Raw genomic sequence first — 14,945 nt, 5'->3', positions numbered from 1 at the left:
TCATTTAAAAATTATACTCACAGTTGCTGCGTCAGTTAAAGTATTGACAACGCTAATAGAGGCGGAAACTGGAATTTTACGATCCTGAACAAGATCGAACCATTTTTTTTGTAGAAGTATACGAAATTCCTGATTAAATGGACCGCAATATGATAAAAATCCAGTGAGTAATAAAACATCGCCCACGAGTCTTTCTGTTTCGGATTTAAACATTGCTAATTGATCGGTCCATCGAACTCTTTCGCCAGCAAGTCCATCAATCATTGCCGTTGCAGCGTTCATTTTTGCTTGACACGCGTCCGCCAAATCGACTACTTTCTATAAAATCAAAATTAAATAATTGATGATTTTCTTTTCTTAAATTCATACTAAAATAAATTAGAGAAACAATTTCACATATTATGCAAATAATTTAGACCTTTTCATTTTTACACAAATACTAAATAAAGTACTCTGAATATTAATATTTACATGTAATAAATTAAAACTAAATACAAGGGTGTTTTTCATTTTGAAAGTCTAAAAACAAAGAAAGGTTCAAAATATTGCCAATATTTACCTGACGTTCAGCCATAACTGCATCAAATTCCTTCTTAACCGTTTTCAATTCTCCATCTTTTTCTTTGAGTAAAGCTTCCGCTTGTTGTAAATTTTGATTAGCCTTATCGTGCTTTCCTTGTTGAACCGCTAAATTAGCCTGTTGGGAAATTAATTTTAAATTTTTTATATATTTTTAATTTATATTTTTGAAATTTAAAAAAAAAGATGCTTTAAACACGAAAATTCTTACCTTCAAAGGTAAAACATCCTTATTTATTCCATAAAATTTAACCATTGCAATTGTCCAGGAAATTAAGCCAGCAACATTTCCGCAAGCTGTTTTTGCCGCCTCGTATGTGTATAAAGGATAATTTAAATACGGTATCATCAAATCAACAGTTTCTCCATTAATATTGTCTTTGGGAAAATTTTGCAGATGGTACAGAAATCTTGTATCAGCTAAAACCTAAGAATTTTTTAAAGATTACAGATTCAAAATTTAAAGAATTCACTCTTTAAGAATTATATTAATAAAAAAGAATTAAAGATAAAAGTACCTTTAAAGCTTCGCCCCAGGATGGCATCAAAAATTGTTTCTCCATATCTAATTTCACGGGATCTAATTTTCGACCGAATAAAATTACAACACAGTCCATGATAAGTGTGATCAAATAAGGTGGTTTTGCTAGTTTTCGAACTGTGGCAATGTCAGTTGCTTTTATAGTCTTAAATAGTCAAAATAATTAAAAATTAATAATTAAATAAATTTTTTGGTTAAATTTTAAATATTTGAAAATAATTTTTTTCCGTTTATAATAATACCTACTAAAAAAATAAATAGTGTACTTACTTGTAGAGCTGCCTCAGCTTCGAGTAAAGCTGGCTCGGCGGCTTTTAATTTTTTCTCAGCCACTGATTTATCTTTAGAAATAATTTTCAGTATAGCTTCAGCTTCTTCTTTCGTACTCTGCACTCGAGATTTCACGGCTTCTGCGTCTCCCTTTTTCTCGTTCACAGTCACAAGTATCTAAAGGAAAAATATTATTTCAACTTATGAAAATATGTAAAAATATCTAAAAATATCTAAAAATTAAAATCAATTGAAATCTATTGATTAAATTTTAAATTTAGATATTTTTGTTTCAATTCATCTTTTTTTTTTAAGCTAATTTTGTTTTTAATTTTTAATTCATTTGAAAGTAAAATTTTTTTTACTCCTCTCTTTAAATTTTTAATTTTCTAAATTCAAATTCACTTACAGCTTCAACTTGGATATTTTTCACGGCAATTTCGGCTTGATTTTTCTCGAGTACTTTACGCAATTCATCGACTTGAATCGCTGCATCGACTAATTTACTAAGACCATTGCTCATTCGAAAAGCGAGAGTATTTATATTGTCGAGACGTTGTTTATAAACATTTTTATATCCGTTAATGAACGACAAAAATGACTTTGGTGTCACGTATGTTTGCCTACGGAATCTGCAAAGAAAAACAAAATATTTTTCCACAATATTTCAATAATAATTTAATAAAAATTTCAAAATATTTTCATCTTTTTAAATTATTTAGTTTAATTTACAATTAGTTTTATTCAAATAATAAAAATAAAATACAATATTACCTGTTGAAATATTCCGTACAAGCGTCAATCACATATTCCTGAACCTCGCCCGTCACTTGAATAATTTCCTCCTTTATTTCCGGTGTACAGACGAAATTGTAATTTTTCAAAAAATGATTACTGACCGCACATAACGCGTCTTTTGGCCACCTTGAAAAATAATTCATCGTACAACCCGATATGAGTCCAGGAAATTTTAACGATCGAGATCTAAACTTTTCGCCAACCTGTTTTTTTGGAAAATCAAAAATTAATAATTGAAAATCAACAGAAATTGGATTCAAAATTACTGAGAATTTGTCTCTAAACCTAGAAAATAAAAAAATAATACGATAATTTGAAAAAAATATTACCGGAGAGAAGCAAAGAGCAATGTGTAAATTATTTCTCGCTCTCGATATAAAATATTCGTATAAATTGTCCGGAGTTGGAGGTCTTCTTGGCTGTTCTTTTTTCATTAGAGGAATTACGCTCGTTAATAGTTCGTCAAGTTCGTCTTTTGGGAAAAGATTCGCTATTTCACCCACGCTCAAAACATTATTTAAATATTCAAGAAAGCCTTCGTCCTTTATTTCGTTATCCGTGAAAATAAAAGTTGCACCTCGCGGTCCAATTCCTGCCATTCGGTACAATTTTCTCAAGTCTTCCAGCAAACTTCCGATATTGTAACTCCTGTATTTAAAAAAAAATACTTTTAGAATTACAAAAAAAAATACATTTACAATTTTACGGACAAATTTTACAATTCTAAAAAAATTACTCTTACATTTACAGAATAAACTACTTTTCTAATTACAAGATACTTTCAAATTTATCAAAACTAAAATAGAAAATAAAATTTTGTTTAAAAAATTAAATCTACAACTTTTACGAATTAAATTCTATTACCTGGTCAGAACAATTTGAAAGAAGTCCAAACCAGCAATGAAGGAAGCAAGTCGAGTGAGACTCTGTTTTCCGGAACCGCCGATTCCAACAAGAAGTGCATTTCCTCGAGGAACGCCGAAAATTCGCGATATACGAATTAAATGAACCAAAGCGTCATGAAAAAAGACCAAATCCAATCGCAGTCCTCGAATACACTCGTTAAATTGTTCCATAAATTGACGAACTCTTTCGGTCACTATTTCCAAACTGTTAAAAATAATTTTACAATTTTTACAAATTAATTTAATAAAATTTACATTTACATTACTGAATAAAAAAAAGTTGATAATTTTCTAACTAAAAAAGAAAATAAATAAAAAGAAATAAAAAATTACAGTAAAACATTTTCATTCAAATTTTTTCATGATGAAATAATTTTTTCCACAAACCTTGGAATTTCTTCATAAATTTTCGGAGCAACAAGAACAAAATCTTCCGGTTCATCTCCCGTTGGTTCTGGAGGATCTCGCAAAAAATTGACAAAATACGTTTCATTTGGAGAATAATGTCGAAAATCGTAATTCAAACATTCCTCGGCAGTTTTTTGTAATGTTCTTTTAAACCACGATTTATCAGTTTCGTCAATAAATCTACAGAATCAAAAAATAAATAAATAAATAAACATAATTCAAAAATTACAAACTGGGAAATTTTAAATTATATCAACAGATTGTAAAAAGAAAAAAAAATTTGTATTATTTACCTGTCTGCAATTACTCTTGTACATTCATGCTCCCAAAGTTTCAATAGCATCTCGATGGAGGAACATTCATCTCTCTCAATTCGAAGAATTCCCTCCCAAATACGCGATAAATCTCTCAAATTAAAAACATAGTGAAACTTTGCTGGTGTTGGAAGCATTTTCACTTTTGTTCTTTGCCATAAAATTCGTGTCATTGGAATTAATTTCGATATGAAATTGACTATTTTTTCTGGAAATCTATGAAGATTGAAATAGCCCTGTCCAATGGTACCTGTAATGTTTCGTATTTTTATAACAAAAACAATGTTTTTATTTTCTGAAATAAATAAGTTAATAAATAAATAAAAAAATAAAATAATAAATAAGTAGATAAACAAGCAGATAAATAAATAAGTAAGTAAACAAATAAGTAAATGGACAAATAAGTACATAAATAAAGAAATAAGTAAAGAAGTAAATAAATAAGTAAGTAAATAAATAAACAAATAAGTAAATAAGAAAATAAATAAAGAAGTAAAGAAATAAATAAGTAAATAAATAAACAAATAAAAGAAGAAAAAAAAAAGGAAATAAAATTTCTCACTGAAAATCGTGTCCATTGATTTGTTTGAAGGTAAAGTACAATTAAAAATATTAAATTGTCTTTTTAATCGTGGAGGAATGTCATTCCGTCCCCCGCCGGGATGAATCATTGCAGCCATTAGCAACATATCTTGTAAAGTGGAGAAATCGCCAGGTTTGTCGAGCGAATAAAAACCTCCATATTCCATTAATTGGCGAACAATTTCATTTGTCACCTGATCACCCCATTCATTAACAATTGGCATATTTATATCGTCTATAAAAACTGTCATTCTTCGTCCTCCTGGAGGGCCATAAGTATTTCCGACTCGCTTCTCCACGTAACTTTCGAAAATTCGCTACAATTTGCAAATTTTACGTCATTAAATTTATTTATTTAAATTATATCTTGTTCATACGAAAAAATAAAATTAGCAAAACTCAATTTTCGACTAAAACTAATATAAATAGTATAAAATACATAAATAATAAAAATATTTTTTTTTTATAAAATATATCCATTTCACATCAAATAATTTACCTGGATCATATTCGGAGTTGACGCAGAGGAAAAATTAAAGGATTTATGTAAATGATATTCGGCGTCGAATTTGGACAAATAACTTTTCACCATTACAGTTTTTGCTGTTCCTTGTTCACCTGGATTTTTTTTGTTAACAAAATAAGGTTTTGTTATTATATACAAAATCTAATTCTCCTTACTTCAGAATTAAATTTCAATTTTAAAATAGTTTAAGTACCAATTAAGAGAACAGCTTTCTTCTGCTTTGCAATAACGTGCATTAAAAATGAAGTTCGTGTGTTATCCACATTTGGAACTAAAATTGAATGATACGGTAAAACTTCCTCAATGGGATACTGAAACTCTGGAACTTTCTGATTCCAGTGCATCCATTTTCCTTCATCGCTCACGAGAAATTCAAAAATAGTTTCATCGTCCTAAAATAAAAACACTCTTTAAAACAATAAAGTCTTTAAAAAAGAAAAAACAATTTAAATAAATTTATTTGAAAATACACTTTTAAATAAACTTAACTTAAAACAAGTTGATCATTTCATAATCATTTAACTTCCTCAATATAATATATATCTACCAATTAATTAATTTTTTATTATAGGATAATTATTTTAAAGTATAAAGATAAAATTTCAAACAATACCAAATATGAATTTTTGATTTGAGTTTTCGAGGTTTTAAACTTTTGAGGTTTAGAGAATTTGGGGATTTCGGATTTCGAGGAGTTCTGCTCAACTCCTCGAAATCCGAAATCCCCAAATGCTCTAAACCTCGAATGTTTAAAGCCCCGAATGCTGAAATCCCCGAAGGTTTAAATCCCCGAACGTTTAAAGCCCCGAACGTTTAAATCCCCGAATGTTTAAAGCCCCGAATGTTTAAATCCCCGAACGTTTAAAGCCCCGAACGTTTAAATCCCCGAATGTTTAAATCCCCGTACGTTTAAAGCCCCGAACGTTTAAATCCCCGAATGTTTAAAGCCCCGAATGCTGAAATTCCCGAACGTTTAAAGCCCCGTATGTTTAAATCCCCGTACGTTTAAAGCCCTGAACGTTTAAAGCCCCGTATGTTTAAATCCCCGTACGTTTAAAGCCCCGTATGTTTAAATCCCCGAACGTTTAAAGCCCTGAACGTTTAAATGCCCGAACGTTTAAAGCCCTGAACGTTTAAAGCCCCGAATGCTCGAATTCTCGAAAACTCAAATCAAAAATTCATATTTTGTATAGTTTTGAACTAAGCATTCGGGGATTTGAGTTCTCGAAGCTTTGAATTTTTGAGGTTCTGAGCATTCGAGGAGTTGAACCTTTGAGTTCTATTTTAGAAAAAAAAAACTTAACTGAACTCAATTTAAAAAAGAAAGCAATTTATATAGATTCGTTTTGGTTATTGGTTTCTTGCCACGAAGTTCAAATAACCAAAAGAATTTAAATAAAGAAATATTTGTGTATAATTATGCAATTACCTTGCACTCTGGCCAATTGCATTTTGAGGTATGTGAGAGGACAAATTCTTGAAAAGCCGCACGACTGTCGAGTTCAAGAACAGAACCCAAACTCCACATTAGGGAGAATAAGAAAATTTTTTCCAAATGCGAATCGCCGAATAATTCTGAAATTAGTTAATAATAATAATTATTGTAAATCATTAGAATAAAATTCGTATTGAAAAAATAATTTATAAAATTACCAATATTTCACAAGAATACACGGAGAGAAAAATCAAGCGTTTTTAGTATGGACAGTTAACCTTATCCCCTTACAGTAACCATATATGTGTTTTATCTATGGCCATTTGTTTTATCAACAGGCCACTTAAGAAGAAGAAGAAGAAGAAGATACTACGATTGCAAGAGATCCATGCTATTTTAGTATATGTTTCATGCAACTGAGGTATAAGGACACGCCTCTTAAGCAGGGCGTTCATACAAAATTACCATAGGAAGTCTCCATACTAAAAACGCTTGATTTTTCTCTCCGTGTAGATAATAATTTTAATTATATTTACGTGTAGATTCATCATTTAATGTTAGAAGTCCTTCTATTAAATCCAAACACTGCCGAATGTAGAGAGCCTCTAAAATATTCATTTTTGTCACCAATTTAGTTTGAACAAACATATGTGCATCTTCGTATATTTTATTGAACAACGATCGTAAAAATTCCGCTTGATTTGGTCGTTTTCTCAACCAAGCCTGCAAATAACACCAATTAAATTTAAACCAAATAAAATAAATAGATAAACAAATAAATAGAAACCAATATTTAAAGAAAATCAATTTAAATTGAATCTGACTTCTGGATTTATAAATAAATTCTCCCCTCCCGTCTAAATTGTCCCAAATTAATAAATAAATAATAAATAAAATAAATAGATGAGACGATTATAAAAAGATTATTGTAATAAAAGTATAATAATAATAATAAAAATAATAATGCCAATATTATTTATTATTATTAGTATAGATAATTATAATAAGTATGTTGTGGTAATAAATAATAATTAAAAATACCTCAAGAATAGGCGGCCACTTTAATACAGAAGCACTAACAAACACCATTCCCATTCTGGAAATAGTTGCTGGCGACGCATTATCAACGTTATCGGGTTCAAAGACAAGTTTACTATTAGAAGCCATTATAATCCGATCACCATTGGCTAATGTCAATGTCTTATTGTCATCCAGTACTGAATTTAAATTTTCAATCCACACAGCATCCACTGGACCGTCCAAAACAATCCATAGATTTTCATTTTTCTTCAATTGTGTCGATCTCCTCCATAAAGTGGAAAAAATTCCATCTGTCCAATCATTTGTGGCTACGTCCAATTTGCCAAACATTTGAGGTGCCGTTATTGCCTATTTTTTTGTAAAAAAATCATCAATAAGCAAATGAAAAAAATAGTAAGTAAAATACTCAAAATATAAATTAAATATTCAAAAAATAAATTAAATTTATAGATAAATATTTATATTTCCATTACATTAAATGTAATGAAAAAAAGTTAATTTACCTTTGGATTCATTCTAACTTCTTTGTGTGGAATTCCCAATTCCGTTAAGGCCTTCATTAGGGTCCACATGCAACGAGTTTTTCCTGATCCTGTTGGACCCAAAACCATTAAACCGTGACGAACAAGCGACGTTTCGTACAGCTAAATAAAATAAATTAATTAAATAAATTTAGAAGTGGAATAAACAATGAAATGATAGACACACAATCATTTAAATAATAAAATAAATTAAATTAAAAATCAAATTCAAGCAAATTATATCTAATTAAAATTAGAAATAATTATTAAAATTATATACTTGGATAATTTTCAAATTCCATTCGGGATGATTGACAATGCCAAGTTCTGCGGTAGCATTCGCAATTGCTCTCTGCAAATCTTTATAGGTCTGCACTGTCAATTTTATTCCCGGAAACATATCCTCGATAAGAGAAAGAAACAATGGCTCATCCTCGTCTACTAATTTAGACAAATTCATGTCTCTGAAAAGACAAAAAGAAGGCAAAGATTAATTTACAAAAACAAGAAAATTTATAAAATGAATTTAAAGACATAAAATCTTTTTTGTTTTTGTTTTATAGAAAAAAAATATTTAAACCTTAACACTCTCATTAATGTTGTTTCCTCAGATTCGCCCGGATGTGCTCTCTTTTGAGCGCCCATTGTTCTTAAACATGACAGAATATTTCTCAAACCAAAATCATAATGCACTTGTTTACTTAATTGCTCTTCGCAAAGTTTATAGAGTGTAAAGAATTTTCCCGAGAGAACAATATTCTCCTTAAATCCACAGGCGGCCATTTTTACCCTCATAATTATCTGAAAAATATCAAAAAAACAAGTATTAAATATTAAAAATTAAAAAATAATAAATAGAAATAGAAATAAAATAAGAAAATTATTAATGGAAAATGTTAATAAATGTGTAATACTTGTCTATCAGGAACCATCATAGCGACACTTCTGAATTGTATTTTTAAATTCTCCGGCAATTCCTGACGACCAGCATATCCCGGATTCATTGTTATAAATAATCCCAATTCATAGTCCAGTGAATAAGTTTCTCCATCGCTAATTATAACGGTAGAAAAAATAGAAATTACAAAAGAGATAAAAAATAAATTCAATTTTTTTAAAAATTACAAGAGAGATAAAAAATAAATTCAATTTTGTAAAAAAAATTACAAGAGACATAAAAAATAAATCCAATTTGTGAAAAAAATTACAAGAGAGATAAAAAACAAATTCTATTTCTAAAAAGTTATTTGAGAAAAAAATAAAAAATACTATACCTAAATAAAAATGAAGATCTCTTTCCTCGCTTCGCATTTAAAATAATTGCTATTTGTTGAGCAGCCACTGACAGAACTGGCAAATCAATTCGATTAAATTCATCGAAACATCCCCAAGCGCCAGCTTGAGCTAATCCCTTAAAAATTCTCCCAAGACCACGAAAATCCATTTGATCAGAGCAATTAAAAACAACACAATATTTTCCCAAAGCTTTCGCCATATCTTTTGTTGTTTCCGTTTTTCCTGTGCCCGCAGGACCTGCGGGTGCCCCTCCGAAATTCATGCCTGAAGAGACGAAAATGAATTAATACAATTTTTGAAAGTGTAAATTTTCCTAGCTCAATGAAATTAATATTACTGGATTGGCACAAAAATTTAATTTTGTTTTTCCCCGAATTTTCCCTGATTTCCAGACAAAATTTTGACTTTAAATTCTGACCCTGAAGAATATTCTGATTCAGTACAAAAATTATTAGATACTCAATTTTCTATTACATTTATTTAAAAATTTCTTCAAAAGTAAAATTATTCCAAAACATTAATAACTTCTTTTTTAAATAAATATTTAATCATTATAATTTTTCTATAGGAATTAAGATTTTCAAATATCTATAAATTCAAATTTTCAAAGATTTTAATGTTTGAACCTTTTTTAAAATTTTCTTTCTTTTCAAAAGTTGTGAAAATTAATTCTTAAGTTACGAAAATTAATAATGTTGTGAAAATTAATACCAAAGCTACGAAAATTGATATTTGTAAAAAATAAATAGATAAAGTAAAAAAAAATAAGAATAATTAAAAAGTAGAATTTTTAGGTAGTAAAACTTGAAAATTAAAATTTTTTCAATTTGCTTACCAATTGCCTGGGCTAGTGTTATGTAACATCTGTCAGTCAATGGTGTAATTGCGAGGCGATCCGTACAACCGAGAAATTCATTTTGATAAGTAAAATCAACATTCGTGATTCCTATAGGTACTTCTTCTGAATCTTCATCGTAGTAGAAACGAGCCTGCTTCAACCATTCAAAATCCTGTTTATTTCTTATTCTGTTACGAAAGAGTTCATCGAAAATGTCCCTGAAAATTGAAAATTTAAATTAAAGAGAACTTCACTAAAAAACTAAAAGTAGAAAAAATAAAAAACTAAATATATACAGAACTAAAGACTATAAGAGATGAAAAGCAAAATTTCTAATTCTATTCTATAATTATAGAGAACTAGTTATAGAACCAAATAATATAAACTAATATAATGTAATATTTATACAGAATTAAAAACTATTAATTTTAATGTACATTAATCATTAAAATTAAAAACTAAAAAAATTGCCTTTTCTTAATAATTTACCTCTGATGAACGTGAATTGTTATAAGAGCTTCGTATTTAGCTCTTGAATATTTATTTAAATCCTTCACTGTCACTTCAATGAGACTATTTAACAAATCCAGGAACCACTGATTTGTTTTTTTCATTATATTTTTGTCACGTTTTGAGGAAACTAAAGCAACTTCAGAATCACGTGTCCACAAAACTTGCAGTGACAAAAGACCGACCTGAAACAAAATTAATTCCTTTATTGTCAAGCGCTCTTTATAAAAGCCTAAATAAAATAAAAGATTAAATTTAAAAAATAATTCTAAGTAATAATAATTTTTCTTTTTAAAAATAATTGTAATTCTCAATAAATTAATAAAATAAAAATAATTGACAAATAGTAAACAAATTTTATATTTACCTGTAAAACAGACTCGTCGATTAATGTCATAATATCAGTTTCCGGTAAATTTAATGTTTGAAGACCTTGTGAAATTACAGATCCCACGGAAAATCGATGAACTTGCAATAAAGAATTCAACCAATTTTCAACACCACCTGTGCAATAAACGTCTTTCTCGAGAACAATTTTCTCACCCTCTCGAGAATACATATTTACTATTTTATCGTATTCCTTCTCGTCGAAATCCAACTGTCGAAATGAAATAGAAGAAAAATTCTTTAATCATTTAATCTACTTAATACTAATACTATTTTGCAAATTCAATTAATAACTTTAATTAAATAAATTAACAATTTTTTCTGAATCGTTAAATTATGAAAAAAATTTCTCTGTAAATTATAAGGAAAAGAATTTTTACCGCTTTTTTAATAAAAGGAAAAAAATTTTCCTGGATTTCTTACTTTACCAATATTATCGAAAAAGCCGTCAAGATATTTTTGAATCGTATGCGAATCAGCCGCTTGTCCCAAGATTTCCAATAAACTTGGATCGGATATGAAGCAAAATCTCGGAAAGATGACTCGTTTTGTCTCCAAATATCTATTGTTAACGAAAGAAAAAATTAAAAACGACATTTACGGTAAATTTTTTTTTAAGTTTAGAAAATATTACTAAATTTCGCTTCTTACCCGCTAAGTGATTTTTGACAAGATTCCAGTTGCTCCATAAGAAATGATAACATAACTGACATTGTTTCATCACCGGAACAAGTTTCAACGGCATTTAATTTATCGTGCGCATGTTGCATTAATTTCACCCAAGATTTATCAATATCCTTAAAAAAAACAATTCAATTAATATCAAGATTTAAAAATATCCTTAAAAATTATTAAATTATTTACATAATATCCAGATTTAACAATATCTTTAAAAAACTTTAAAAATAATTAAATAATTATTCAATTAATATCAAGATTTAACAATATTCTTAAACAAGTTGTAAATCCAGATGTTCATTACATGAACATTTTGCTTCCTCTTTACGATCAGCAAAAAAAATTTGCTTCCTCGTGGAGGAAGCATTAACAATAAGAATATTTAATTTTTAAATAACTTTTAATACAATTTAACATTTATAAAATAAAGTGCATTCGTCTTAATAGAAAGAATAAAATTTTCTTAAACAGTAATATGAATCTAAATAAATAAAAAAAATTTTAGTAAAAAAGTGAATTTTTCAAATTTGATTGTAATTAATTCTATATTTTTCAATAGATTATATACTTTATATACATCAATCGATTCGTCTTGATGCAAAGAATAAGATTTTTTATTTATTTCTCAATAAATAATAACATTTTATTGTACAGCAACATGATTTTTAAGAAAAAATGAATTTCTATTAAAAGTGCAAATTTTTTGTCTATAATATTGGTTTTAATTCTATAAATTTAAATACAATATATACTTTATATATACCAATCGATCCGTCTTGGTGCAAAGAATAAGATTTTAGAAATAAATGAGTAAGATTTTCTTATACGGCAACATAATTTTGCGGAAAGCACTCATTTTTTGATAAAAACGCGAATTTTTCAGCTTTAATTGTGATTAACTCTGCAAATTCTCATACAATTTATACTTTTTATATACTAATCGATTCGTCTTGATGCAAAGAATAAGATTTTATTATTTATTAACTTCAATAACCAACTTAAAAAAAATTTTTTGAAAAAAAATTTTTTTTAGAAAAAAGTCAAAAAAAATTTTTTTTTTGAGAATTTTTTAAAGTCTATCAATCCATTTCGAGATATTTTTAGGATAAATATACCTGGTAAATTTTAGCCAAATTCGTTAAAACCTCTTCGAGTTATCGTGTTCACAAAAATCGGGATCCACACACACACACACACACACACACACACACATACATACATCCGGACAATTGTTCAGGGTCTTATATAACATAGTCCCATATAGAAGAAAATTTGTTAAAAGGATTTTTAAAAATTTTGTAAATTAAACGACTACAAAGCTTCCTCACGAGGAAGCAAAACGATTTAATTACTCAATTAATATCTCAAAAATACAATTTAATTATAACCAAATATTATTTATTACTACTAAATAAAAATTTAGAAACTTACATTAAATCTCTTCGCTTCTTCAGGTAATTGTTTCGAGATATCGCCACCAATGAAAACAGCTTCCAAATAAGCCCACAAACTCTGTACACTCAACCACTTCGATAAGATTTCAGAAGTATTAGTCAATTTATTCTGCCACAATTGAATTTCTTTTTTAAAATGCATATTGTATCTGAAAAAAAATTTGTGTTTGAATTAAATCAATTTTTTTTAATTTTAGTAAAGAAAGTCGTCCGATTTTATTTGAAATGAAATAATGAATTAAAAAAAACAAATTCTCCTGCAGAAAGTACTAGAAATAAATTTTTATTTTCTTAATTAAAAAACTGTTAAAATAGCTTTACCGATTTGCGATAAGAGAACTTATTATCATTAAACTATCTTCCAGTTGGGAAATAATTTCTGCAGTTTCAGTTCCTTTGAGAAGTAATTCGCCTCTTTGTTTAAATGTCGAAAATTGCAAATCAACAATACTCCAATCAGCAATCACTTGTTTTAGTTTACTGTCAATGTCCTTTTCTTTTACGGAGCTTATGCAAATATCCTACAGAGTTCAAAATAAATATTAATTAAAGAAATGCATTTTTTTTTTAAATGAAAATTAATCTTTTTAATTTAAAAAATCATTATATTTTAAAAATAAATTTAAACGAAATTTAAAAGAATTTTAAAAGAAATTCAAAAGATCATTCATTTTAATGAAAAAGGATTTTTTATTGAAAAAAAATAATTTTAATGAAAAAGAATGAATTTTAAATTAAAACGGTAACTTTTTTAAAATTGAAAAAATATAAATATTGCTTATCGATTAGATAATTAGAAGATAATTACTAATATTTACCTCTATATCGTCCTTGAATTTCAATAAAGGAGCCTTCATAACATCAGCCAAAATAAAAGTCTCCGATTCAATATTAAACGTATAATTGCAAAGTTTCGACATTCTTTCCCAATGTCGATCTTTCATTGCCTTATTAGCCATCATTTCCAGCAAAGGACAAGTTTCATTGAAATCGTCAATTTTCTTTTTCAAATCGTTATAAGCCGGCCAATCTCTCATTGCCTTTGGTAACATTCGACACCTGAATGAAAATTTTCATATTTTTTAAAAGCAAAAAAAAAAAAAAATGAAAATTTATTTCTTAATTAATAATATTAATAATTAGTAATAATTTAATAATTAAAAATTTATACAATTAGCAAAAGCGGAATACAAACCTATTTTGGAAATCAGTAAGTTCGGCGATAATAACATCGATATCAATTTCAGACCAAGGAATCTCATAGTAACCGTCGACTGCACGATTCACATGTAAATATAAATTGTACAATTTCTGTAAAAGAGTTAATTCTCGTTTTCTTTTTTCCAATGCTGAATATTCCGTTTGCTGTATGCCAAATAAAATTTCGCCACTGTTATAAGTTTCAAATCTCTCCCACAATTCCTCGAAACGCGATTGAAACACTATCATTCTGAAATATGGAATAAGTAACGAAATAAGTTAATTAAAAAAAAAATTCACCCAATTCTATAAAATACCAAAATTTATTGCAAAGAGAAAACAATTAATAATACCTGTCACTGGCTTCTTTTGCTGGCAATCCCTCAACCATTGGTCCAATTCTCTCAAAATCAGAATCAAAATTTATCACGTCTTTCTTGAAAATTGTCACTCCGTGAGTTAATTCTCTCTTTAATGGGTCTTGCATTTCGCAGATTATTTGTTGAACTTTCTTCGCCTGATAAAATGAAAATTTACTTTTTATTTTTAAAATATAAGAAAAAATAAAATAATTTAATTAAAATTACAAAAATTAATAATATTAAAATTACCTTAATTATTAATATTGAAATTAATAAAATTATTAATATTAAAATTACTTA

The 14,945-nt window shown here is 27.8% G+C and overlaps 1 protein-coding gene across 1 annotated transcript in view; it reads right to left on the bottom strand.

Moving 5' to 3' along the window:
- The window catches only part of LOC122506074 (dynein axonemal heavy chain 8), a 28,779-nt gene that overhangs the window by 6,520 nt on the left and 7,314 nt on the right, over nt 1–14,945 (bottom strand). The window contains exons 17-48 of the mRNA XM_043618062.1: nt 14,637–14,800; nt 14,279–14,533; nt 13,902–14,142; nt 13,405–13,604; nt 13,061–13,232; nt 11,603–11,748; nt 11,375–11,513; nt 10,932–11,162; nt 10,544–10,749; nt 10,052–10,272; nt 9,195–9,480; nt 8,835–8,973; nt 8,501–8,721; nt 8,201–8,384; nt 7,903–8,043; nt 7,400–7,747; nt 6,895–7,081; nt 6,353–6,498; nt 5,117–5,315; nt 4,897–5,015; nt 4,378–4,714; nt 3,795–4,065; nt 3,481–3,681; nt 3,053–3,298; nt 2,518–2,836; nt 2,165–2,391; nt 1,800–2,022; nt 1,391–1,567; nt 1,098–1,265; nt 791–1,006; nt 560–697; nt 22–318 (exon numbers count right to left, since the gene is read on the bottom strand). Coding sequence (XP_043473997.1) covers nt 22–318; nt 560–697; nt 791–1,006; nt 1,098–1,265; nt 1,391–1,567; nt 1,800–2,022; nt 2,165–2,391; nt 2,518–2,836; nt 3,053–3,298; nt 3,481–3,681; nt 3,795–4,065; nt 4,378–4,714; nt 4,897–5,015; nt 5,117–5,315; nt 6,353–6,498; nt 6,895–7,081; nt 7,400–7,747; nt 7,903–8,043; nt 8,201–8,384; nt 8,501–8,721; nt 8,835–8,973; nt 9,195–9,480; nt 10,052–10,272; nt 10,544–10,749; nt 10,932–11,162; nt 11,375–11,513; nt 11,603–11,748; nt 13,061–13,232; nt 13,405–13,604; nt 13,902–14,142; nt 14,279–14,533; nt 14,637–14,800 — 6,765 coding nt within the window. The remainder of the gene's footprint in view (nt 1–21; nt 319–559; nt 698–790; nt 1,007–1,097; nt 1,266–1,390; nt 1,568–1,799; nt 2,023–2,164; nt 2,392–2,517; nt 2,837–3,052; nt 3,299–3,480; nt 3,682–3,794; nt 4,066–4,377; nt 4,715–4,896; nt 5,016–5,116; nt 5,316–6,352; nt 6,499–6,894; nt 7,082–7,399; nt 7,748–7,902; nt 8,044–8,200; nt 8,385–8,500; nt 8,722–8,834; nt 8,974–9,194; nt 9,481–10,051; nt 10,273–10,543; nt 10,750–10,931; nt 11,163–11,374; nt 11,514–11,602; nt 11,749–13,060; nt 13,233–13,404; nt 13,605–13,901; nt 14,143–14,278; nt 14,534–14,636; nt 14,801–14,945) is intronic.

Source organism: Leptopilina heterotoma, unplaced genomic scaffold (assembly GCF_015476425.1).
Source record: "Leptopilina heterotoma isolate Lh14 unplaced genomic scaffold, ASM1547642v1 Lhet_392, whole genome shotgun sequence".
NCBI classification, from domain to species: Eukaryota; Metazoa; Arthropoda; class Insecta; order Hymenoptera; family Figitidae; genus Leptopilina; species Leptopilina heterotoma.
The sequence above is the reverse complement of the archived record's forward strand: the minus strand, read 5'-3'. Positions and strand labels throughout refer to the sequence as shown.